General features: G+C 38.6%; 1 protein-coding gene across 1 annotated transcript in view; it reads right to left on the bottom strand.

The window, feature by feature from the left end:
- Positions 1–2,956: 2,956 nt before the first annotated feature.
- LOC126956141 (uncharacterized) overlaps positions 2,957–27,173 on the bottom strand; it is a 57,695-nt gene continuing 33,478 nt past the window's right edge. Inside the window, exons 3-4 of the mRNA XM_050792990.1 lie at positions 19,950–20,010; positions 2,957–4,098 (exon numbers count right to left, since the gene is read on the bottom strand). Coding sequence (XP_050648947.1) covers positions 4,082–4,098; positions 19,950–20,010 — 78 coding nt within the window. The 3' untranslated portion in view covers positions 2,957–4,081. The remainder of the gene's footprint in view (positions 4,099–19,949; positions 20,011–27,173) is intronic.

Below are 27,173 nucleotides of genomic sequence, written 5' to 3' on the forward strand. Positions count from 1 at the left end.
TCAAGAATGACAGGTGGAGGGCCGGGCATGGTGGCTCACGCCTGTAATTCCAGCACTTTGGGAGACCGAGGTGGGCAGATCACGAGGTCAAGAGTTTAAGACCAGCCTGGCCAACATGGTGAAATCCCATCTCTACTAAGAATACAAAAATTAGCCAGGTGTGGTGGTGTGTGCCTGTAATCCCAGCTACTCGGGAGGCTGAGGCAGGAGAATCGCTTGAACCCGGGAGATGGAGGTTGCAGTGAGCCAAGATCGTGCCAAGATCGTGCCACTGTACTCCAGCCTCTGCAACAGAGCAAGACTCTGTCTCAAGAAAAACAAACAAAACAGAATGATAGGTAGAAATTAGGAAAGTGTGCAAAGTTTCTTCTGCTAAGAACTGTACAATTTTATTTAATATTCAATATACTAATATATCTCCACACCCAGGCAGATCACTTGAGGCCAGGAGTCTGAGACCAGCCTGGCCAATATGGTGAAACCCTGTTTCTACTGAAAATACAAAAATTAGCCGGGCATGGTGGCGCATGCCTGTAATCCCAGCTACTCAGGTGGCATGTATCAGTACTCCCAGCTACTTGGGAGGCTGAGGTGGTAGAATTCTTTGAGCCCAGAAATTCAAGTCCAACCTGGGCAACATAGAGAGACCCTGCCTCCAAATAAAAATAATTTTTTAAAAAATCAAATATATAAAATATCTAATGAATGTGCAATGCAGATGACTTCAGCAGACTCCAATTCTACTAGGAAACCTGTAGAGCTGAGATAGTAATTATTCATTTGTCTCTCTAATATCTCAACACAGCTTAGAAATCAAAAGATGAGGAGCAATATTAAATTTGGTATTCAACTTAAGGTTTACATTAATGCTATCAAATGACTTTTATTAATTTAATACTTATAAGATTGGTTTTTCACAGATCAATTTTCCTTTTACTATTATTCTTATTTTAAATTTTTATAGACTTAGAGTACAAGTGAATTTTTGTTCGTTTCTTTGGTTGGTTGGTTGGTTGGTTTTTTTGAGACAGGATCTTGCCTGTTGCCAGGCTGGAGTGCAGTGCTGGAGTGCACAGCTCACAGTAACTTTGAGCTCCCAGGTTCAAGCAATCTTCTCACCTTGGCCTCTTGAGTAGGTGAGACCACAAGGTGGGACCTCTTGAGTAGGTGGGATCACCACACACAGCTAATTGTTTAAAAAAAAAAAATTCTAGAGACTGGGTCTCCCTATGTTGCCCAACAGGTCTTGAACCCCTGGGCTCAAGGGATCCTCACACCTTGGCCTCCCAAAGTGCTGGGACTACAGGTGTGAGCCACTGGCCCAGCACAAGTGCCAATTTGTTACACGGATATACTGCATAGTGATGAAGTCTGGGCTTTTAATGATCCCATTATCCTAATAGTGTACATTATATTCATTAGGCAATTTCTCATCCTTCACCCTCTACTTCCACCTTCCTACCTTTCCAAGTCTCCAATATCTGTTATTCCTCTCTCTATGTCCATGTATACATATTATTTAGCTCCCACTTACTAGTGAGAACATGAAGTATTTGGCTTTCTGTTTCTGAGTTACTTCACTTAAGAAAATAGCCTCCAGTTCCATCCATTGCTATTGCATAAAACATGATTGCATGTATTTTTATGGATGAGTAGTATTCCATGGTATATATGTACCATTTTCTTTATTCAACCATCCACTGATGGACACTTAGGTTGGTTCCACATATTTGTTATTGTGAATAGTGCTGCAATAAACATGAGTGCAGGTAGATTTTGATATAATGATTTCTTTTCTTGTGGGTAGATACCCAGTAGTGGGATGTTGGATTGAATGGTAGTTCTATTTTTAGTTCTTTGAGACATCTCCATACTGTTTTTCACAGAGGCTGTACTAATTTACATCCCCACCAACAGTGTATAAGCGTCCTCTTTTCTCGCATCCTCACCAACATGTTTTGTTTTTTTTTTTTTTTCGTTTTTAATAGCAGCCATTTTTCACTCCTGTAATCTCAGCACTTTGGGAGGCTGAGGCAGGAGGATTTAGACAGAGTCTCAACATAGACAGGATCTTACTATGTTGCATAGGCTGGTCTCGAACTCCTGGGCTCCAGCCAGACTCTTGGGCTTGAGCCCAGGATATCGAGACCAGCCTGGGTAACATAGTGAAACCCTGCCTCTACAAAAAATAATAAGTTAGCTCAGCATGGTGATATGTGCCTGTAGTCCCAGCTACTTGCAAGGCTGAGGTGGGTGCATCAGTTGAGTGTGGGAGGTTGAGGCTGCAGTGAGCTGTGATCACATCACTGCACTCCGCCCTGGGTGACAGAGCAAAATTGATATGGTTAGGCCTTCTGTCACTACTCAAATCTCATCCTGAATTATAATCCCCATAATACCCATGTCTCAAGGGTGAGACCAGGTGGAAGTAAGTGAATCAAGGGGTTGGTTCCCCCATGCTGTTCTCATGATAGACAGTGAGTTCTCATGAGATCTCATGGTTTTATATGGGGCTCTTCCCTCTTCCCTCGGCACTTCTCCTTCCTGCCACCTTGTGAAGAAGGTTCCTGCTTCCCCTTTGCCTTCTGTCATGATTGTAAGTTTCCTGAGTCCTCCCCAGCCATGCTGAACTGTGAGTCAATTAAACCTGTTTCCTTTATAAATTACCCAGTCTCAGGCAGTTTTTTATAGCAGTATGAAAACAGATTAATACAAAGTCCTTGTCCCTGAAAACAAAAACAAATAAACAAAACAAAACAACAACAACAAAAACAAAATAAAACCAATCCCAGACATTCTGACTGGTGTTAGATGATATCTCATTGTGGTTTTAATTTACACTTCTTTGATGATTAGAGCATTTTTTCATATGCTCCTTGGCCATTTGTATGTCTTCTTTTGAAAAATAGCCCACTTTTTAATGGGGTTTTTTCTTTTTCTTTCTCTTTTCTTTTTCTTTTTCTTCTTTTTTTTTTTTTTTTTTTTTTTTTTTTTTTTGAGACTGAGTCTCACTCTGTCGCCAGGCTGGAGTGCAGTGGTGCAATCTCGGCTGGCTGCAACCTCCGCCTCCTGGGTTCAAGTGATTCTCCTGCCTCAGCCTCCCAAATAGCTGGGACTACAGGTGCGTGCCACCATATCCAGCTAATTTTTGTATTTTTAGTAGAGATGGGATTTCATCATGTTGGCCAGGATAGTCTCGATCTCTTGACCTCGTGATCCACCCACCTCGGCCTCCCAACGTGCTGGGATTACAGGCTTGAGCCACCATGCCCCACTGGAGTAGATTTTTTCTTGTCGAATTGTTTGAGTTTCTTATAGTTTCTGGACATTAGTCCTTTGCTGGATGCAAAGTTTGAAAATATTTTCTCCTATTCTGCAAGTTTTCAGTTCACTATGCTGACTCTTTTGCTGTACAGAAGCTTTTGAGTTTAAGTCCCATTTTTCTATTTTGTTGTTGTTGCATTAGCTTTTGAGGTCTTAGTCATGAATTCTTTGCCTAGGCCAATGTTCAGAAGAGTTTTTCCTAGGTTTTCTTCTAGAATTTTTATTGTTTCAGGTCTTACATTTAAGTCTTTAATCTATCTTGAATTAATTTTTGTATACAGTGAAATAAAGGGAGGATCGCTTGAGTCCAGGAGGTGGAGGTTGCCGCAAGCCAAGACTGCTCCACTGTACCCCAGTCTGGGCGACAGAGTGAGACCCTGTCTTAAAAAGAGAGAGAGAGAGAGACAGAGAGAGAGAGAGATACTACTAATCCAGACAGGAGATTAAGATGGTTTCAAAATGGTGAAAAGTTCTGGATTTCGGATATTTATTGAAGGTGAGTCTAAAAGAATTAGTAATTGATTGGATGTGGTTATGAAAAAAGAAAAATTAACAATTACTCCAAATTACAAATTCCTTCTTTTACTTAGACTTTACTTCAGTCAAAGATGCTTCCACCTGTCTTTCATTCTTCCTGCCTGCCTGCTTTCCTCCTCCTTTTACTCCTCTCTTTTTCACTCAGAATCAGACTTGCATTGCATTCCAGCTCCATTTTTCTCTCCTTATTTTACAACAGCATTCTTAAGAAATGAAATTGTCACTTGTTCCACATTACTGCAAAAAAAACAAAAAACAACAACAACAAAAAAAACACAGAAATTCAGTCATTTGTTCAATGAGAGGATCTTTAGAAATAATAACAACAACAATAATAGCTGCATTCATCAGGAGGGTCTAGGTTATGTTGCTATCATGGAAAAAAATTGGCTGGACACAGTGGCTCACGTGTGTAATCCCAACACTTTGGGAGGCCTAGGCGGGTGGATCATTTGGGGTCAGGAGTTCGAGACCAGCCTGGCTAACATGGTGAAACCACATCTCTACTAAAAAAAAAAAAAAAAAAAAAGCCAGGTGTGGTGGTTCATGCCTATAATCCCAGCTGCTTGGGAGGCTGAAGCAAGAGAATCGCTTGAACCCATGGCAGAGGTTGCAGTGAGCCAAGATTGTGCCACTGCACTCCAGCCTGGGCAACAGAACAAGACTCTGTCTCAGAAAAAAAAAATGCAGACAAAAATCCATTTCTTCTTTTATGCAAAGTTTGCTGCTGGTGCAGGAATTATTCTAGGGCACATGTTTTCTGTGGATTTTCCAGAGATCCAGATTACTTTGCTGTATGTTAGCTCTTTCATCTCAACTTGAGGCCTCCTTCATGACCAGTAGGCAAAGATACATGAAGAATTGTGAATGGACTTTTACTGCATCTGCCTAAAAATGATATGCATCACTTCTGCTCACATTTTTTCATCAAATCTAGTGACACAGTAGTCTTCCATGTCTCAGGAAGGGGAAGATGATGTAACATAAATAAAAACCCGAACTGTCTACCTTATTGTAGCATTGTTACTTAATGTGTAACTATATAGCATTTTCTATGTGACAGGCTATGAGATTAAGACATATCTATAACTATTTATCTAATCTTTCTATTCACTTTATTCTCACAAAGCTCCTAAGTGATAGGTAATACTAGAATCCCTTCTTTTCAAATGAAAAAAAACAAAAAACAAAATACAAAAATCCCCTGCTAATTTGATTTTTTAACACACTTATTTCAATAGATGACATAAAATCTTTTTATTTTCAATACAGTCCTTGTGGCAGTGGCAACCATGAGAGTGCGCCTCTTAGATCTTCTACAGCAGGAAGTCTAATGGGTCAAGAGCTCTTACCTCTGTGGTCTGAAATCAACTGCTAGGTTTGCACTGAAGCCAAACTTTCCAGGAGCTGCTCCATCCAGCAGGAAGGCAGGCCTGTTCCTGGGAGATGCCAGGACTCTTCTGATGGTCTGCTTTGTGTTTTTTGTTTGTTTGTTTGTTTTTGAGATGGAGCATCACTCTGTCACCCAGGCTGGAATGCGGTGGCATGATCTCGGTTCACTGCAACCTCCACCTCCCAGGTTCAAGCCTCAGCCTCCCAAGTGGCTGGGACTATAGGCGTGCACCACCACACCCAGCTAATTTTTGTATTTTTAGTAGAGATAGGGTTTCACCATGTTGGCTAGGCTGGTCTTGAACTCCTGACCTCAGGTGATCTGCCTGCCTCAGCCTCCCAAAGTGCTGGAATTACAGGTATGAGCCACCACACCCAGCCGGTCTACTTTGGTTTGAGGACCCTCCAGTGGTCTTGTAGACTTTTCCTCTGATTACACAACAGTAAAAGTTGCTTCTACCTGTCCTTCCTTTTCCCTTCCTTCCTGCCTGCCTACCTTCCTCCTTTCTTTTTTTCTTTTCTTCACTCAAAATCAGACATGCATAATAGTCCTATGGCTCTCCTAGCCTCTCCCAAATCCCCATGTTTCTTTCATCAGTATTTACCTTAATAAATATTTTTCATATTTAATCCTATCTTGGCTTCTGCTGTTTGGAGGATCTAGACTAACACAGGGCTAGTGTATTCTATATGTGATTCTGTGTGTATAGGATAATAATTTGTAATACTTTTGACTTTTAACTAATTTTAACTTGTATTAAAATAATGTATACATAGAATGTAAAAGTTCAATGGAACAGAAAAAAGCTTATAACAAATTGTAGCAAACTATAACCTTTCCCCTACCTTTCTCATCCTATTATTTAAATGCTACCACTTTCAATATTCATACATTTTGCTGAGGTGAAGGAGTTTCTAATGATACACTAATATTGTTAATTCTTGTTTTATTAGTTATATATATCATAGTAGATAAGGATATATACAACCCCATTTGTCTTTCCCTAAAATTTCTCTAAATATTTTAAATTATCACTCTTAAGAATAGTATGAATATTAAAATATAATCTACTATTGATTCACTATGTAATATAGTTTTTCATTTTGAAATGTTTTCTTGTTTCCATTTTTTCTTCTGAGATACAAATTATCAATCTCTCCAATTTACTTATTTTCTCACATACCTATCAAAAATTCTTTCCAAATTCTCAGAAAGGTCTTCAAAATATCCTCAATACTATTTTGTATATAGTTAAAATGCATCAGATTATCCATCAATCCCAGATACATAGCTGCTATCCAGGAATTCCTTTACCCTGCCTTTATTTTGGGACATCCTGGATCTCAGTGCTCATGATTTGCTTCTAATTTCCAAGATCCAGGATGATCAAAAATATGTTTGGATGCAGTAAATAATATCATTAAATAATATCTTTTTTTTTTTTTTTTTTAATTTAGGGACAAGGTCTCACTCTGTACCCAGGCTGGACTGCACTGGTGTGATCATAGTTCAACGCCTTGAACTTCTGGGCTCAAGGGCTCCCTCCCTCCTAAGCCTCCCAAAGCACTGGGGTTACAGGTGTGAGCCACCACATCTGGCTTGTAATGTAGTATCTTTTTTTTTTTTTTTTTTTGAGATGAAGTCTCATTTTGCTGCCCAGGCTGAAGTGCAGTGGCCTGGTCTCAGCTCATTGCAACCACCTGCCACCTAGGTTCATGCAATTCTCCTGCCTCAGCCTCCTGAGGATCTGGGATTACAGGGGCGCACCACCACACCTGGTAAATTTTTTTGTATTTTTAGTAGAGACGGGGTTTCATCATGTTGGCCAGGCTGGCCTTTAACTCCTGACCTCAGGTGATTCACTCGCCTTGACCTCCCAAAGTGCTGGGATTACAGGCCTGAGCCACCATGCCCGGCCATGGCTTGTAATATCTTAAGAAAGAATGGAAGGGAAGTATATTTTTTGAGACTCGCATGTTGAAAATACCTTTGGTTTTTTCTTATAACTAATGAATAGTTTGGCTGAATATAAAACTCTAGGTTGCAAATTTTTCCTTAGAATTTTGAGAGCATTGCTGCACTGTCTTCTACATGTACTTACTGCTCTTGCAGTCTGATGAGATAATCCTCCACATACTACTTTTTTTCTCTCCAGGTTAAAGAATCTTCATTTTATTCATAGCATTCTATGCCTTGTTGTTGGTCTTCATTTGCTACTATGGGCACTGAGTGGGCCCTTTAAACACATAGACTCTCGTTCTTTCTATTTGAAAAATTTTCTTTATGTTGTGTCTTTGATAACTCCCTCATTTCCATTTTCTTTATTCTTTATTTTTTTTGGAACTCTATTAATCAGATATTGAAATTCCTGAATTTTCTTTTTTTCTTTTTATCTTTTCGTAGAGATACGGCCCTAACTTTATTGTCCAAGGTGGTCTCAAACTCCTGGCCTCAAAGTGTTGGGATTATATGCATGTGTCACTGCACCTGGCCCAAATTTACTGGATTTTCTTATATTTTTTTCTTATATTCCATTGCTTTTTGTTGTTGTTGTTCTATTTTCTTAACGTTTTCATTTGTCATTTTTTTCTAAGAGGACTTTTTTGGGGGGAGGGTTCCCAAATTATTCCTTTTAAAATATAGCATCTTATTTCTCTGCTACAAAGTAACATTGTTTTTTGTTGCGAGGATGCAATATCTTCTCTTGTTTCTCTGAGAATATTACTGATTTTTTAAAAAAGATTTTCTTTTCTTCTTCTTGCCCTATCTCAATATTCTCTGGGTTCTTTTTCCATATTAGGTTGATTGAACCTGTGCCTCTCGTGTCAAGGGGTCATTTTCAAACATCTGGAGATCTTTGGCTAATCACCTATATTTCAGGTTAAGGCAGTATAAAGCTTATTGGCTAGTTTAATTCTCGATTACCTGGGTAAAAAGCTGAATTTTTGGTTGGAGGATCCCAAGACTATTAAATTTTTCCATGAAGAAATCCCCTGATCTCCTGTCCGATAGAGCATAGATCTGATTGTTGGCATTTTGGGAAAAGAACAAATGAACTCAGGGTGTCACCTTCAGTGTCTGAAGTTAACCCTCCCCCACCACCATCTGCTGAGCTGGTGTCTCCTATCCTAGAGCTTCTCCAGTTCAATATATCCAGAGACTAAACATCTAGTTCGTGGTGGGAGATAAGAAGGCATTTGTAGGGTAGTCTAGGTACGCCGAGTATAGATTTTTCGGAGTTTCCCTCTGTTTCCAGCAGTCCTGTCTTGCTCCTTATTTTAACTGTTTACCAGAGTCCTGAAACAATTCTATTTGCTTCTCTTTGGTATTCCCTTCTGTAGGCATTTAGATTGCAGCTTACTTTGCTCTACTAATGTAATTATTGCTCCTTCTCTGCTTTCCATCTTCCAAGTATTTGTTTAAATTCTTTGCCTGAAGCCAGGCATGCTGGCGTGCACCCGTAGTACCAGTCTACTCAGGAGGGTGAGGTGAAAGGACCACTTGAACCCAGGAATTCAAGGCTGCAGTGAGCTAGGATGGCACCACTGCACTTTAGCCTGGGTGACAGAGCAAGACCCTGTCTCTAAAAAATAAACAAACAAATAAATAAATTCCTTGTCTGCTACTGTCCCCTCTACCACTGTCTCCAAATCTGCCATTTTAGTCAGAATTTCCTGAGGATGTAAATGAATGTAATCCTCAGCCTCAGTTATAATCAGTTATAGTACCCACCACTACTGTGATTACTGCATGATTGTTAAACCTGATTTACCATTTTCTATTCAGTGATATCATTTATAAGGAAAAAGCCTAGTAGGGTGAGCAGATATGGAAACAATTTTAAGTTCACTCCTGTTACAGCACATTCTTATTGTAGTTGGGACCATAAGTAGACATTTTGGTAATGTTTTCTTTTTGTAAAAAGAAAAAAAATATATATTGATGCAGAGTCTCACTATGTTGCCCAGAATGGCCTTGAACTCCTGGACTTAAGCAATCCTCCTGCCTCAGCCTCCCAAATAGCTGGGGCTACAGACATGTAACACTATGCCCCATTCTTTTCCACTACTAATAATCTGAAATAGTGCCTATCATTCATTCATTCATTTACTAAACAAATATTTACTATTGCCCTGGTACTGGACTAATTTCTGGAAAAGACAAAGATGAGTGAGACCATCTCTTTAATAGCTCAGTGACCTGAAAAGACAGGCTTCTCTAGAAATAATCATCACAAAGTGAGATAAATTCCAGAATAATGATTTGGGCATGCGCTTAAAGAACAAACGATGGAGAACTATATGCCTATGAGAATTGTACAAGGATTTTCTGAAGTGACTTTTACTTTTTTTCAAATTATTTATTTTTAAAAATTGACATATAAAATTATATGTATTTAATATGTACAATATAATGTTTTGAATATATACACATTGTGGAATGATTCAATCTAGCTAATTAACAAATCTATTATTTCACAGTTATCATTTTTGTGGTGAGAACACTTAGCATTTTTAAACTCTTTTAGCATTTTTCAAGAACATAATATATCTTCATTAACTAGTCGCCATTCTGCGCATGAACTTATTCCTTCTAACTATAATTATGTATTATTTGACCAACATCTTCCCAATATCTCCTCTCTCACTCCCCACAACCCCAGCCTTTGGTAATCATCATTCTACTTTCTATTTCCATAGAATAAAATTTTTAGATTCCACATATAAGTGAGATCATGTGGTATTTGTCTTTCTGCGCCTGGCTTATTTCGCTTAACCTAATGTCCTTCAGGTTTACCCATGTTGTTGGAAATGACAAGACTTCTTTTTTTGGCTGAATAGTATTTTATTTTATGTAAGTACAATATTTTCTTTATCTTGGATGATTTCTGTATCTGGCTATTGTGAATAGTGTTGCAATAAATATGGGAGGCCAGATATCTTTTTGACATACTGATTTCATTACCTTTGGATATATACCCAGTAGTTGGATTGCTGGATCATATGCTAGCTCTACTTTTAATTTTTTTAGGGATCCCTAAATTGTTTTCTATAATAGCTATACAAATTTACATTCCCTGCAACAGTGTGCAAGGGTTCCTTTTTCTCCACATCCTCACCAACACTTGTTTATCTTTTGTCTTTTTAATGGTAGCCTTTCTAATAGGAGTGTAGGGTGATATTGTGATTTTTATTTGCATTTCTTTGATTCCTTAATGATTAATAATGTTGAGATTTTGCATACTTGTCCACTGTGTGTTTTCTTTAAAAAAAAAAAAAAGTCTATTCACATCTTTGGCCCATTTTTCAGTTGGGTAGTCTTCTTGCTGTTAGTTGTTTACATTCATTATATATTTTGAGTATTAACCTCTTAGGTGTATAGTTTGCAAATATTTTCTCCCATTCTATACATTGTTTCCTCACTGTTGATTATTTCCTTTACTATGAAGATTTTTAGTTTGATGTAATCCCATTTGTCTATGTTTGCATTTGTTGCCCTGAGGTGAATTTTGAAATGTATCTTAAACAATGAGTAGAACACTCTAAGGTAAAGAAGACTAGTGAAGAGAAAAACAGCAAACTATCAGAAATCTTCAGAGGGTTACTTATCAGGTAATCTCTCTCTAAAGCTTTTAAAGGAATAGATATAAAGAAAAGGCAAATATTCATAGTATATCTTTGGTTCCTATCTTTTAGAGCATCTTTACTGGATTCTTTCACAAATAAGGCACAGATGTCATGATGTCAAGTGTCTTTGAATTACTATTTATCTGACTTTCAGTTCGTCTTTAGTTCATGCAAGACCATGACAGACTAACAGACTGAACACTGCAGTCATGTGAGGGCTCAAGTCTGAAGTCAAATGAAAATGAGTCATGTAACAGTTAAAACCTTTAAGGCATACATATGGCCAGTTTTGGTTCCTTAAGCCTGTAATCCCAGCATTTTGGGAGGCTGAGGTGAGAGGACTGCTTGAGCCCAGGACTTCAGACCACCCTGGGCAACATAGGGAGACCCTATCTTTACAATTAATTAATTAATTAGGCATACATACAGTACCATAGTAAAAGGAAAGCAAAATAATCACGAACACAAGATTCAAAATAGTGATTACCTTGGATGCAGTGGGGGATAAAGGTGTTTTAGTCTGTTTTGTGCTGCTGTAACAGACTACTTGAGACTGGGTAATTTATAAAGAATAGCAATTTCTTTCTCATAGTTCTGGAGGCTGGAAAGTATAAGATTAAGACACTGACAGGTCAGGGCCCAGTCTCTCTGCTTCCAACATAGCACCTTGAATGCTGCATCCTTCGGAGGGAAGGAACACCGTGTCCTCCTCATATAGCAGAAGAGAGAGAAAACCTACCCTCACAAGCCCTTTTTTTTTTTTTTTTTTTTTTTTTGAGATGGAGTCTTGCTTTGTCTCCCAGGCTGCAGTTCAGTGACCCAATCTTAGCTCACTGCAACTGCCACCTCCTGGGTTCAAGTGATTCTCATGCCTCAGCCACCTAAGGACTGCAAGCATGTGCCACCATGCCCAGCTAGTTTTTTGTATTTTTAGTAGAGACAGGATTTCACCATGTTGGCCAGGCTGGCCTTGAACTCCTGACCTCAAGTGATCTCCCCACCTCGGCCTCCCAAACTGCTGGGATTACAGGTGTGAGCCACTGAGCCCAGTATCACAAGCCATTTTTATAGCAACATTAATGTATTCATGATGGTCCATCCCTCATGACCTAAACACCTCCCATTAATTAGGCCCCACATTCTAACACTGTTGTATTGAAGATTAGGTTTCTAACACAAGAATTTGGGGAAACACATTCAAATCAAAGCAGGAGGGAACAAGATAAGGAAGAACCACAGAGGTGGACGTAAATTATTGTCTGTGCTCTAGTTTTCCTGTGGTAGACTCATAAATGGTCTTTTTCTTTTTTTGCAATATATAAAATTATTAAAATAAAAGGTTTGAGCCAGGCACTGTAGCTTAGGCCTATTAATCCCAGCTATCCAGAAGGCTGAGGCAGGAGGATTTATTGAGCCCAGGAGTTTGAGACCAGCTTGAGCAATATAGCAAGACCCGTCTCTAAAAAAATAAGGCCAGGTGCAGTGGCTCACACCTGTAATCCCAGCACTTTGGGAGGTTGAGGTGGGAGGATTGCTTGAACTCAGGAGTTTGAGACCAGCCTGGGCAACATTGTGAGACCACCTCTCTACAAAAAAAAAAAAAAAAAAAAAAGAAAAAAAAAGAAAAGAAAACATTAGCTAAGTGTGGTAGCACATGTCAGTAGTCCCAGCTACTCAGGAGGCTGAGGCAGGAGGATCCTTTGAGCCCAGGAGGCTGTGGCTGCAGTGAGCCACGATGATGCCATTGCACTCCAACCTGGACAATGGAACAAGACCCTGTCTCAACAAAATAATTTTTAAAACATTTGGGGAATAGTCAGTGAATAATAAAAACAATAATAAAAAAATATTTTAAAATAAAAATAAAAAATAATAAATTGGCCAGATGTGGTGGTGCATACCTGTAGTCCCAGCTGCTCAGAAGGCTGAGGCAGAAGGATTGCTTGAACCAAAGAGATCAAGACCAGCCTGAGCAACATAGTGAGACTCTGACTACACTAATAAATTTTAAAAAATAATTATAAGGCTGGGCATGGTGGCTCACACTTGTAATCCTAGCACTTAGGGAGGTCAAGGCGGGAGAATGGTTTGAGCCCAGGAGTTCAACACCAGCCTGGGCAACAAAGTGAGACTCTCTCTCTAAAAAATAAAAACCAAAACAAAATAAAACTTAGCTGGGCATGGTGGCACATGGCTGCAGTCCTAGCTACTCTGGAGGCTGAGGTGGGAGGATTGTTGGAACCCAGAATTTCAAGGTTGCAGTGAGCTACGATTATGCCACTGCACTCCAGCCTGGGTGACAGCAAGACTCGGTTTGTAAAAAAATAAAAAATAAAGAAGGTTGGAAGGAGAGAAGGAAGGAAGCCCTGTGTGTACAAATGATGAGAGTGTGATAGTAAATAAGAATTATGAATAATTACAGTCTGTGTATCAAATGTTCAATATGAAAAAACAAAAGAAACTGAGTAATTCAAATTAGGGAGTGGAGGTAAGGCACAAAAAAAGAACAATTAGGCCCTTAATAAAGTACAACTTTCAGAATGAGAAGCCAGGTGGAGTGGGTGAGGTGGGAAGCATTAGGTTTTAATCTGGGGGTATACATATCTAACAGGGTGAGCCTGGCTGTGCTTGATGACTCAAAAGACTTACCTGGCACGGGAGTGAGGTGGAATGGGGCCAGCCAATGGAAAGCTAGAATTTGTCCTGGCAGAATACACAAGGAAAGATTGGCTCTTCTGTTCTGTAGCTAGTAGCTCTTTCTACAACTATGTGCTTTAGCTGGCTTCTAGGATCCCAGGAGTCCAGAAAGCATAAATGGAACATGCTGTCTCTCTCTCCTAGCTCTATCAGGAAAACAATCAGGATGCAACATGAGATCTATAAAGAAAGAGCCTGAATATAAGCAATGGAAAATAGGTTGGAGATATTTGAAAGAAGACGATGAGGTACTAGTCCACTAGATAATTACTGATTTGAAAGGGGCTCAGTGACCGGTTCTTAAGGTTTTTCAGGGCCCAGTGTGGTGGGCGAAGTGACGAGGTACTTTAAATTCAAGTCTCTCTTGCTACAAATTGCCTGTTATTATGGCCCTATAGCTTTTTCTTGGCCAACAACAGATTAGCCTGAAAGTACATTTTTGAGGCATGGAATCCCAAGAACTGTTTACCTGCTCTGGTGGCGGTGAAGTTGTAGGGCCAAAGAGAAAAGACAAAGTTCATGGTTTTTATAAGAACATTTTGTGTGGATAATGTTTTAGGGAAAAAAATGGCTTCTTACCTGTTTATATGGCATCATAATCCAATAAAATTTATAGATACCCACTGATTAAAGTTTCATAAAATGTTCTGGAAACTCTTTCCTAGAAGTATTGATGATATGTGAAAATAGAGCAAATTCTCAGACAATGAACTTATGTTAAAATGTTTATGTATTTAAACAAATAGTGTAATATAACCAAATACTAAACATATAGTATATTTTTTTCCTCAAACCCCCAAATTCCCAGGAAACGTCAATCCATAGAATACCTCTCTCTAAACCAATAGTATTTAATTTTTTTGAGGGATCCTAGGACACCTTATATTATGTTCAACTTTTGGATTCTTTCATTCAACATTTAGGATTTTACTCCATATGTTAAATCTTGGAAGCAGTAATAAATTACCTCTAACACAGTAGACTCATCATTTCATGGCTTTATTTTTCCTGGTCCCAATTCTCTACTTGCATTAGGCTATGGTCTCTTCACCACTTTCTAGGAAACTCCTATCATGGCAGCAGATGTGCCTCTGCACCTAGGCAGTACAAGAAAGGATGTTGTAGGGAATAAAACTTCATCCCTTCCTCTGGCAGTTATCATTCTGTTTCACTTTTTTCGTCTGTCAATTTTTCCCCCTTGTTCATGGGGTCACTTCCTTTTTTCCCCTAAGTCTTCTAGTGATCTCTGTGCACTCAGTTTGAAGCCCAAATCCAGTGCATCCCTGAATTATGGCCTCACTAAATTTACAAATTGTACTTGTGCTTCCATGAAGTGGCTTGAGGGGAAAATGAATTCCTATAACAAGTTTCTATCAACATACTCCTTTAAAGTGTGCACCCCCAATCCTAAGAAGAATTACAGCTCTTTTGCAGGAACTAGGAGAGTTATGACATATATCATTGTATACACAGAGGCAGCTCATAGGCTCTGAAATTATTGCTCTGAAACTGTCCTCGACCAGCAACACCAGCACTTTAGGGTTAAGAGAAGATTGGGAATAAATGAACTACAGAGCTGCTTGAGAAGCTGTAAGATCTTTTCTAATATGTTCTCATTTTTGTGTACTCTGGAGTGGCACTTAGGCATGACATAGTCTGGGTTTCCTGTCCTAGACCCTAACAGATGTGGTTTTTAATGCTTGGGAATCCACCATGACCTGGATCTACAAGTGCTCTGGGGAGCCCAGTTACTCTCAGACATGTACATGAAATAAGGGAACAGGAATTATGCCTGCCAGTTTCCACCTTTATTTGTGAGTCAGAGCAGCATAGTAAGAGTTATGTGGGTGTGTCTTTAAATAAGTACCCTAAACTCCAAGGTACCCTATGTGGGTGTGTCTTTACTTAAGTACCTTAACCTTAGAGGGTTAGAGACACACCTGAGAGGGTTAGGTACTTAAATAAAGACACACCCATATAGGGTACCTAACTAAAGACACACCCACATAAACAAGCCACAATTTTCAGCAAAATCCATGCTTAGGCATAAACATTCATGAACTCTGTTCTTCTAACGTTTGGATATATTGTGTCTTGGGAAGTTGATGCTATGTGCAAAAAGATTAATTATTAAGGTATCTAAGAGATAGCCCTCCCCGGGGACATCCTCAAACTGAACAGCTAGGCAATTCTGTAGCCTCCATGAAGTTCATGAATGTTACTCACTGCCCACAAGCAGCTAGCTTTTGTACCTATTAGAACTGAAAGAAATTCAGGGCACCCAATATGGCATGGCACTATATGCAATGAAGATTCCTGTACCAGGGTAGAAACTGATATAGTTGGGATGTTTGTTGCCTCCAAATCTCATGTTCAAATGTAATTCCCAATGTTGCAGGTGGGGCCTGGTGGGAGGTGTTTGGATCATTGGGGTGAATCCCTCTTGAATGGCTTAGCACCATCCTCTTGGTGCTAGTCAGTTCTTGCTCTGAGTTCACGTGAGACCTGGTTGTTTAAAAGTGTATGACACCTTCTCCCTCTCTCTCCATGTCACATGCTGGTTCTCCTTCGCCTTCTGCCATGCTTGTAAGCTTCCTTGAGGCCCCAGAGCATCTGCTTCTGTACATACCCTATGTGGGTGTGTTCAGTTCCCGTACAGCCTGCAGAACTGTGAGTCAATGAAACTGGTTTATAAATTACCCAGTCTCAGGTATTTCTTTCTCTCTCGCTCTGTCTCTCTCCCCTTCTCCTCTCTCTCTCTCACTCTGTTCTTTTTTTTTTGAGACAGGGTCTTACTCTATCACCCAGCTGCTGGAGTGCAGTGGTGCAATCATGGGTCACTGTAATCTCCGTCTCCTGGGCTCAAGTTATCCTCCCACCTTAGCCTCCCGAGTAGCTGGGACTACAGGTGTGCACCACCAGGCTAATTTTTGTATTTTTTGTAGAGACAGGTTTTCACTGTATTGCCCAGGCTGGTTTCAAACTCCTGGGCTCTAGTGATCTGCCCCCCTCGGCCTCCCAAAATGCTGGGATTATAGGTGTGAGCCACTGTGTCTGTCTAGGTATTTCTTTATAGCAATGCAACAACAAACTAACACAGAGGCAAGGACTGAATGTAGGTTACTCCCAAATGGCAGTGGAAACTCATAAAGCAAATTTCATGAAATTATAACAAAAGTTCCAGGTGCAAATACTGTTCCAGATTAAGTTACATTGCAAACATTTGTATAAGCATAACAGTAAGGTTCAACTGTCTCCTGTCAGATGAGTAATATCCAGGAGTTTAGTATTGTAATAGGAACATTAAAGTTTAGTACTTCAGTAGGAATATTTGTTCCCATTAAATAGTTATTGTGATATTCCATGATTTCATACCAGAAGGTTTTTTTTTTTCCTCTCCTGAGTGTATCTTCCCCATTATGAGTATCTTGTTACTTCAAAAGATCTTCCATTGATCAAACAGTCCAGAGTCAATTTTGATTACTGGCAAGCCATGATTCTTCCAGAATCTTTTTTTAAAATACTGGCTTTTTATATATCCACAACTGTAAACATGTAATTTATTTTGTGCCTTACAAATTTTTATTCTTTATTCTTTACGTATCTTAGTTATGTATCTTAGTTCAGTGCTTAGCTCAGTTAGTAGCTTTGCTATGTGATCTGCTTGATGAAATATTGATTAGGGGTAAGTGTTCCCAGACCATCTTAGGGCATTCCGTTAATATGTTCTGTTCTTTCCCCCTCCTTGCTAGGATTTCACATTTCATCTTAAAGGATTCATTGGTTCACGTCTACTATGTAAAAATGTCTTTATATCTTATATTCCCATTGTTACAATAGAAGTTTATATTATAGCAGATGATATGCAAATTATGTGTTAAGCAAATTGCATATTAGATGTTTTATTCAAATGTCAAGGTACAATTTTGTCAGTTAAAACAGCTTATAACAATACCAATAAATTTCAAGTTGTCAAATTGTATGTATTGTTAAGATTTATGTCGCATTACAGGGGCAGTAATCTTTTTAAAAGCCACAGAGCATGAAAATGTTTGTCTGATAACCGAAACATATGTAGCCTTCCAGCTATGTAGCAACAGTTGCCACTTGATGTTTTCCTGCATCCTATTTTCTTTTTTCCAAGATAGATATTTTGACAGAAGTGACAAAAGTCTCATCTTTTAAAAATTAAAATGTTTAATAAAACATGTTTAATGTTATTTAGAATCAACATGATGAATTTATTCTATAACAGTGTGTGTTGTTTTGAATATTTGAAATTTTCAGCTATCGCCATTGGAAGCACACACAGTTAGATTGATAAAATATTGGTAGGTTTTTGGTTTCAGAGTAAACAAATACAATTTCTATGTGACTTTGAAATTGTGAGGTGCAGTGTGGGTCATGCCTATAATCCCAGTTACTCAGAAGGCTGAAGCAGTAGGACTGCAAAAGTGTAGGAATTTGAGATCAGCCTGAGTAACACAGAGACCTCATCTTAAAAAAAAAAAAAAAAAAAAAAAAAAAAGGCAGGTGGGGGATGGTGATGTGTGCCTGCAGTACAGAAGGCTGCAGTAAGCTATGACTAAGACAGTGTAATCCAGCCTGGATGACTTAGTGAGACCCTGTCTCTAAAAAAAACAAAACCAAAAAATACAAAACAGGTTCACATTATACTATTCTTCTTTTCTTCTTCTTTTCTCCTTATCTTTCTCCTTTCTCCTCCTCTTCCTCTTCTCCTTCTTTCTTCTTCTGCTTATCATCCTCCTCCTACCACTTCTCCTCCTCCTCCTTTTTTCTCCTCATTCTTCTTTTCTTCTTCCTTCTCCTTCTTCTTCAGCAGGGTCTCAATCTGTCACCTAGTACAGGTGCATGCCACCACATCCGGCTAATTTTTTTTTTTTTAATTTTAGTTTAATTTAAACAAACCTGCACGTTATGCACATGTACTCTAGAACTTAAAGTATAATAATAATAATTAAAAAAAAATTAGTCGGGCGTGGTGGCACACCCCTGTAGTCTCAGCTACTCTGGAAGCTGAGGCAGGAGGAAAAAAAAAAAAATTATTTTTAGAGATGGGGTCTTGATTTTTTTGCCCAGGCTGGTCTCAAACTCCTGACCCCAAGTGATACTCCCGCCTGGGCTTCCAAAAGTGTTGGAATTACAGATGTGAGCCACCATGCCTGGCCTGTACTATTCTTTATACAGTATCTATTTTTAAAAATTCTAATGCTTCTTCCTTCTTACTGTCTCATGTGTCACATCTTTTTTTTAATCTTCCCATTGACACACCTATTAAGCTAGATACCAATAACTTTAGATCAGCATAGCTACTGTAGATTTATCTCTCTGGTTATCTAAAAAATTTAGTCTCTTGCACATAATGGCTTTAAAATCTCTTAAAGTTTTCTTAGAATTTCCGAAAATTATTTTTTCATTAGACATTTTCTTATTCACTAACTTGCTATTCTTGGCCAAAGTAATAATTTCTCACAAATCCTATCTTGCTCTTTTTCTAACCTTGGCTCCTACCAAGTACACCCAGGCTAAATAAATACTTTTTAAAATTAATGACTTGGGGCCAGGGGCGGTGGCTCATGCCTATAATCCCAGCACTTTGGAAGCTGAGCCAGGTGGATCACTTGAGGTCAGGAGTTCAAGACCAGCCTGACTGACATCGTAAAACCCCATCTCTACTAAAAATACAACAATTAGCTGGGTGTGGTGGCTCATGCCTGTAATCCCAACTACTCGGGAGGCTGAGGAAGGAGAATCACTTGAACCCAGGAGGCAGAGGGAAGTTGCAGTGAGCCAACATCTTACCACTGCACTCCAGCCTGGGCAACAGAGTAAGTGAGACTCTGTCTCAAATAAATAAATTAATTAAATTAACTAAAACAAAATCAATGACTCGGGTCCATGCACTGTGGCTCATGCCTGTAATTCCAGCATTTTGGGAGGCTGAGGCAGAAGGATCACCTGAGCCCAGAAGTTTGAGACCAGCCTGGGCAACAAAGCAAGACCATGCCTTTAAAACTGGAAAAAAAAAAAAAAAAAAAAAAAAAAAAAGGTTAAAAGAAATAAAAGAGAAAAATAAATAAAATTAATGACTCTAAAATGATTCTGAGTGGTGCCAGTACACAGCTGAAAGCAAGTGATACTGCAAGGGAAAAAGGAAAACAAAGAAAAATAATATGTAATAAGCTTTTACCTTATCATGTCATGTATTCCTTTAAACAGCCCATGAGCTGGATATCATTATTCTCATTTCATACGTGAGAAACAGGCTAAAAAGTTAAGCAATTACCAAGTTCACGTAGACTGCATATGGTAAGCCAATAATCAAAGACAAGTTGACTAAAACTTCTTACCTCTTTCTCTGACCTTGTGTGGTGCCATCTGTGTTTTGAATTGGGAGTATGGGTTTCTCTGCTGAGAGAGAAGAGGGAATTCCATGCTAGGCAGAGGGAACAATATGAACAAATAGTTATGCATGTATGTGCAACGTTTAGGAAAATCCGGGTTGTTGACCATTGTTAGAACACAGTTCCACCATCCCTTCCATTGGTGAATCGGGTAGAAAGACTGGGGAACCTGCTTGTGGTCTGGAGTGGGATATCGGACTTGGGGCAGAGGGTAGAATTATCCACCAGACAGCCAGGGTAGGATGTATGTTACCAGGGTATTCTGGAGCAAGGTGAACTATCCCTTTTCTTTTCCTCAAAGGTAACCAATATTCTAACTTCTAAAATTTCATTTCTGAGTATACATTAATAGAATCATGCATTTATATTATTTGGTGTCTGGTATCTTTCAAGAAATATTATGTTTGTGGGATGCATCCACATTGTGTACATAGCTATAGTGTGTTCACTTTCACTGCTGAATGGTATTTTGTTCCATGAATATATCACATATTATTTATCTATTCTAATTCCATTGGGGTTGCTTGCAATTTATAGCTAGAATAAATAATACTGTTAACAACTTCCAGTGTAGCTTTGATATGCATGTTTGCATTCCCGGTGGGCATGTCCCTAAGATTTTAGGAGATTAAAATTTTAGCAGATTAATAATGTTTTTGCAAAGTTGTACCAATTTATAGTCCTACCAAAAGTCTGTGAGAGTTCCAGATCATCAACAAATTATCCAAATCAACTTTTTATCTTTTTCAATAGAGGCAGGGTCTCTCAGGCTGGAGTACAGTGGTGTGGTCATAGCTCACTATAACCTTGAATTTCTGGGCCAAGGAATCCTCCTACCTCTGTCTCCTGAGTAGCTAGGACTCCAGGTACATGACACTATGCCTGGTTAAACTTTTTTAAATTACGGTTTAATTTTTATGTAGAGACAGTGTCTTGCTATGTTGCCCATGCTAGTCTTGAACTCCTGGCCTCAAAGGATCCTCCTGCCTCAGTCTTCCAAAGTATTGGGATTACAGGCATGAGTCACCCCAAGTGGCCCACATCAACTCTTCGTATTGATATTCTTAACCATTCTGATCACTGGGTAGGTAATGTTAACTCTTTATAGTTTTAATTTCGATTCCCTTTTGACTAATGATGCTACATACCTTTTCATATACTGATTGATCAACTGTGTATCCCATTATATGGAGTACCAAATTAAGTTTTGGGATTTTAACTTTTTTTTTTTTTTTTTTTTAAAGACACGGTCTCACTCTGTCACCCAGATTGGAATACAGTGGCACGATCACAGTTCTCCATAGCCTCAGCTCCCTGGTCTCAGGTGATCCTCCCCACTCCACCTCCAAAGTAGCTGGGGCTACAGGTGCCTGCCACCACACTCGGATTTTTCTGTTTTTTGTAGAGACGAGGTTTTACCATGTTGTCCAGGCTGGTCTCAAACTCCTGGACTCAAGCGATCTGCCTGCCTCAGCCTCCCAAAGTGCTAGGATTGACCACACCTGGCCAATCAAGTTTCTTATCTATTTTTCTAGGTACTTCTCTTATTAATCTGTAGGATCTCTTTGCTGTACGCATTGCAAACATTTTTTTCCTATCTTGTTTTTCCAGTGTCTCAATTGTATCTTTCAAGAAACAGAAATTCTTAATTTTATCACTTTGTTATTGGCTAATCTTTTTGTTTATTGTGTTGTCTGTAATACTGATTAAGAAATCTTTGCCTACAGAAATGGTAGGTTAAATAAGAGGCGTCTCCAATTGGAAATCACTCAAGGACAGGACGAAAGCAGGAACAGAAAAAGAACAAATGAGGAGGGTCAGGTCATGCTCCTTTAGGTTCCTTGTGTGGATGTGTTAGGATGACTTCAAGCAACAAATTTGAGATGGACACTGTATCTGAGGCAAGGCTCCCTTACTAGACAAGGCTCAGTGTAACTTTTCTGGGGAAGGTCCAAGGAAAACAGATACATTTATGGGCAATTTTGAGATGGGAGCCTGGGTTGCAGCATGCCAGGTCACCAGGACACTGCTTTTACTATGTACTCTGATTTTTCCTGAAGTTGTAGGCCCTAGATGTAGAGCAAGGTGTATGTCAGTCAGGCCTGGCATGAAGAAATGAAAGAGAGCATAAGTGGGCAGGGGTAAATATAGGGAGAATACTGAAGGGTTGGTTACTTCAATGAATTACTTCAAAGAATCTCATGAAATAGTCCTCAAATTTCTCCTAGAGACAAGTGTAAATGTTTATAAAGTATGTAGAGCCATCCAGTGTTTTCAGTGTGATCTGAAAGCTTTCATGTTTGATATAGTTTTCTGTGCATCACTCCTTGCATATTGAAGGATATATTAGGAGTTTTATCAGTTTTAACAGTCAAACTGGCTTCTGAAAAAAAGTGGAAAGGGGAATTTGCTTATTTAATTTAAGGGAAAAAAAAGTTTAGGGCCAGGCGCGGTGGCTCACACCTATAATCCCAGCACTTTGGGAGTCCAAGGTGGGTGAATCACGAGGTCAGGGGTTCGAGACCAGTCTGGCCAACATGGTGAAACTCCATCTCTACTAAAAATACAAAAAAATAGCTGGGCGTGGTGGCAGGCCCCTGTAATCCCAGCTACTCAGGAGACTGAGGCAGGAGAATCGCTTGAACCCAGGAAGTGGAGAGTGTAGTGAGCTGAGTTTGTGCCACTGCACTCCAGCCCAGGTGACAATGCGAGATTCTGTCTCAAAAAAAAAAAAAAAAGAAGTTTATGATTTTAGGTATGATTAGATCCAGGTACTCAAAGACAAATAACCAGGACTCATTGTTTTTCTCAGGCTCTTACTCTCTCTCCAACTCTCTCTGAAGTGCATGTATTTATTAGTCAATATATTAGCATACATTGAGACAGTGTAGCATAGTGGTACTGAACATGGATCTAGATCTAGACTAGATCTAGCTAGTACAAATCTCAGCTTTGCCATTAGCTGTAAAACTTTAGGCAAGACATTTATTCTTATTGACCTCATCTTTAGCTTATGGATGATCAATTTGGACCCTGTTTCTAAGAATTACTGTAGAATTAAATGATCAATTGTGATTAACATATAGTAATTGCTCAATTGATATTAACTAGTCATTTCTCGGTTCTCCTTTCCTAAGCATTATCTTCAGTCTCAGATAGGCTCACTTTAGGCTCTCCACATATGATAGCAAAAGTGCAACCAGCAGCTCAAAATTTTTTAGGTTTAAACCTGTTGTAAAGAGAGCTATTCTGCCCCCAACAATTCCAACATATAGCTCAGAAATGGATTTCATGCATTTGATTTGCCTGTTTCTTGTTATACATTTATCTATGACCCAAGCACTGTGGTAAGGCTAATGAGATTCTCTGACTGGCTTACATAATTACTTCTGGAGCAAAGGTGGAGGGATCAGTCCCAACCTAACAATGTGGAATGGTAACCAAAGAGAGACAGTGCCCTAAGCAAAAATCTGGTGCATTTACCATAAGAATGACAATGTGCTGACTATGCTAAAACATTAGATGTCCAAGAGCACAGTGGATCCTGTAGGTTTTCTTAAGCATCTTATCCCACTAGCAATCAGAGGCTGGTTTTTAGAGGGGCAGGGAAGTGGGAAATTAGGGATCGAAGCTGTAATGGTAATGACTGTTGTGATTAGCTGAATGGGTAGAGCAACACACTCTGCAAATTCTATTCTAGTGAATTATACCTTGGGCCTGTATAGTATGTAGAAGTGTAAATAATCTAAGACCCAGTACAGTAATTGGCCTATGATGGTGGGTTACTGACAAATGGATACTGAGATGGAGAACTTTGAGCAGTGGCTGCTGCAAGTTTGAGGAAAAAAGTGCTCATTGGTAGGATAGCAGTGTTAGACTTTGCAGTTTTTCTTTAATTTTATTTCACAGTAGTAAGAACACTTACCGTGAGATCTACCTTTTTAACAAATGTTTAAGTGTACAGTAACAGTGTTGTTGATTACAGGCACAATGCTGTACAGCAGATCTATACAACTTGCTCATCTTGCTTAAATTAAACTTCAAATTGATTAATACCCCATTTCTCCTTCCTCCATTCCTGGAAACTACCATTCCCTCCTTGAATTTCCAGACTTGACTATTTTAGATACCTCAAATAAGTGAAATCATGCAGTATTTGTCCTTCTGTAACTGGCTTGCTTTGCTTAATGTCCTCAAGGTTGATCCATGTGGTTGCATATTGTAAAATTTCCTTCTTTTTTTAGGGCTGAATAATATTTTACCATTTGTATGTACCACACTTTAAAAAACATTCATCTTTCCATGAACATTTAGGTTATTTCCTCATCTCGGTTGTGGTGAAACAGTGCTGTAATGAACATAGCAGTGCTAACATCTTTGAGATCCTGATTTCAATTGTTTTGGATATATACACAGAAGTGGGATTGCAGGATCATACAGTAGTCCTATTTTTAAAATGTTTTGAGGAAGCTATTGTTTTCCATTGCCACTGCACCATTTTACATTCCCACTAACAGTGTACAAGGGTTCCAATTTGTCCACATTCTTGCTAATCCTTGTTTTTTGTTTCCTTTGATAGTAACCATCCTGACAGGTGTGAGGTGATATCTCATTGTCGTTTTAACTTGCATGTCCCTGATTTATGATATCAAGCATTTGTTTTTCACATATCTGTTGGCCATTTGCATGTCTTCTTTGGAAAAATCTCTGTTCAAGTCCTTAGACCATTTTTTTTTTTTAAATCTGGTTATCCATTTTCTTACTATTGAGTAATGTTTTGAGAAAATCACTGTATATTTTGGAGATTAACCCTTATCAGAATGTGGTTTGCGAATATCTTCTTCTATTGTGTAAGTTGCTTTTTCACTCTGTTGATTGCTTCCTTTGCTGTGCAGGTTTACGTACCTTGATGTAGCCCCACTTATTTTTGTTTTTGCTGCCTGTCTTTTTGGTGTCGTATATATAAAATCATTGCCAATCAATGTCATGAAGTTTTTCCCCTAAGTTTTCTTCTAGGAGTTTTACTGTTTCAAGCCTTAAAGTCTTTCATTCATTTTGAGTTGATTTTTGTATTATGTGGTTTTGTATGTACGTTTTTTATATATGTTTTGATTACTGTAGCTTTGTAATATATTTCGAAGTCAGGATGTGTGATGCTTCCAGCTTTGTTCTTTTCCAAGATTGATTTGGCTGTTCATGGTCTTTTGTGGTTCCACATGAATTTTAGAATTGTCTTTTCTATTTCTGTAAAAATGCCATTGGGATTTTGACAGGGATTGCATTAAATCTGTATTGTTTCAAATCTGTATTGTTTCGTATAGTATGAATATTTTAACAATTTTAAATCTTCCAATCCACGAATATAGTATCATTCCATTTATGCATGTCTTATTTCTTTCACCAATGTTTTATAGTTTTCAGTGTATGTCTTTTACCTCCTTAATTAAGTTATTCCTAAGTATTTTATTCTTTTTGGTGCGGTTGTAAATGGGATTGTTTTCCTAATTTTCTTTTCAGATACAAAATAATTAATCAATGTGATTTGCCACATCAACAGATCAAATCCATACAATCATTTCAATAGATGCCAAAAAAGCATTTTACGAGATTCAACATCCTTTTGTGATTTAAAAAAAGCCCACAGACTCTCTCTACTACAATTTGGGAATTGTTAAAAATTTTCTTAAAAGGAAGAGAAGGGAAGTACCTCAACATAATAAAGTATATATATGAAAAGCCAACAACTAACATCATATTAATCAGTGGAAAACTGAAAGCTTTTTCTCTAAGATCAGGAACAAGGCAAACATGCCCACCTTCACCACTTCAATTCAACAAAGTACTAGAAGTCCTAGCCAGAGCAATGTGGCAAGAAAAAGAAATAAGAAGCATCTAAATCTAAAAAGAAGAAGTTGTCCCTTTTTGTGAACAACATCTTATGTATAGAAAATCCTTTAAAAATGCGATAAAAAAAACTCTTCGAACTAATACATTCAGAGAGTTGCAGGATACAAAACCAACATATGAAAAGTTATTTGCATTTCTATACACTGAAAACAAACTATTCTGTTGTTTAAGCCACCTAATCTATGATATTCCATTATAGCATCCTGAACTGACTGAGACAATGCCTAACTAGGAAGAGACTGAAAATGTTACTTTTTGGATTCCATATTTACACTCAAAAAATATTTATTGAGCACTTATTATGTGCCAGGAAGCTTTTTAAGATGCTGTGGCTGGAGCGGTGGCTCATGCCTATAATCCCAGCACTTTGTGAGGCTGAGGCAAGCAGATCACTGAGCCCAGGAGCTTGAGACCAGCTTGGGCAACATGTGAAATTCCACCTCTACAAAAAATACAAAATTAGCTGGGTGTGGTGGCGTGCAGTTGCAATTTCAGCTTCTGAGGGGGCTGAAGTGTGAGGATCACATGAGCCTGGGAAGGCTGAGGCTGCAGTGAGCTGTGATCATGCCACTGCAATCCAGCCTGAGTGACAGAGAGACTTGGTCTTAAAAAAAAAAAAAAAAAAAAAAAAAAAAAAAAAAGCTCGAAATCACTTCTCAAAATTGAATGAATTTAAAAAGAAAAAGTAAAAAACATGCTGGGAATGTTTCTGTGAACAGTAGATAAAAATTCCTGCCCTTATGGAGCACATATTCTAGCAGGAGCAGACAGACATTAAATAAGTAAAACATACAGTATGAAAGGAAATGTCATATCTGGTATTCACTTTGAAACATTTCAGAAAAAAGCCCAAAGCAAAACAAAATGATGAGGGTAATATAAATGATGGTAAAATATTAATAATTATTGAAGCTTGGTGATGGGAACATAAGAGATTCATTATATTATTCATACACACACACTGTTGTTTATTTGTGATAAATGCTATGTAGAAGTGTAAAGCAGAACAGGAGAAGAAGGAATGCTTGGGGTAAATTATAGTGTGGTTAGGGAAGGCCTGCCGAAAGGTGACATTTGAGCAAAGACCATATGGATAGGGTCACACATTTGCTCACTATCCTTGAATGTACAACGACAATGAGGTCTTTTCATTTACTGTAACCTCTTAGGGTCCTCTGGGTACTAAGGATATAGCAGTCAACAATCTCATTTTCCTTCTTAGTTCCTCCCCTTTTGGGAGGCAAGGAAGAAAAAAATCTATAT

This window comes from Macaca thibetana, chromosome 6 (genome assembly GCF_024542745.1).
Source record: "Macaca thibetana thibetana isolate TM-01 chromosome 6, ASM2454274v1, whole genome shotgun sequence".
NCBI lineage: Eukaryota > Metazoa > Chordata > Mammalia > Primates > Cercopithecidae > Macaca > Macaca thibetana.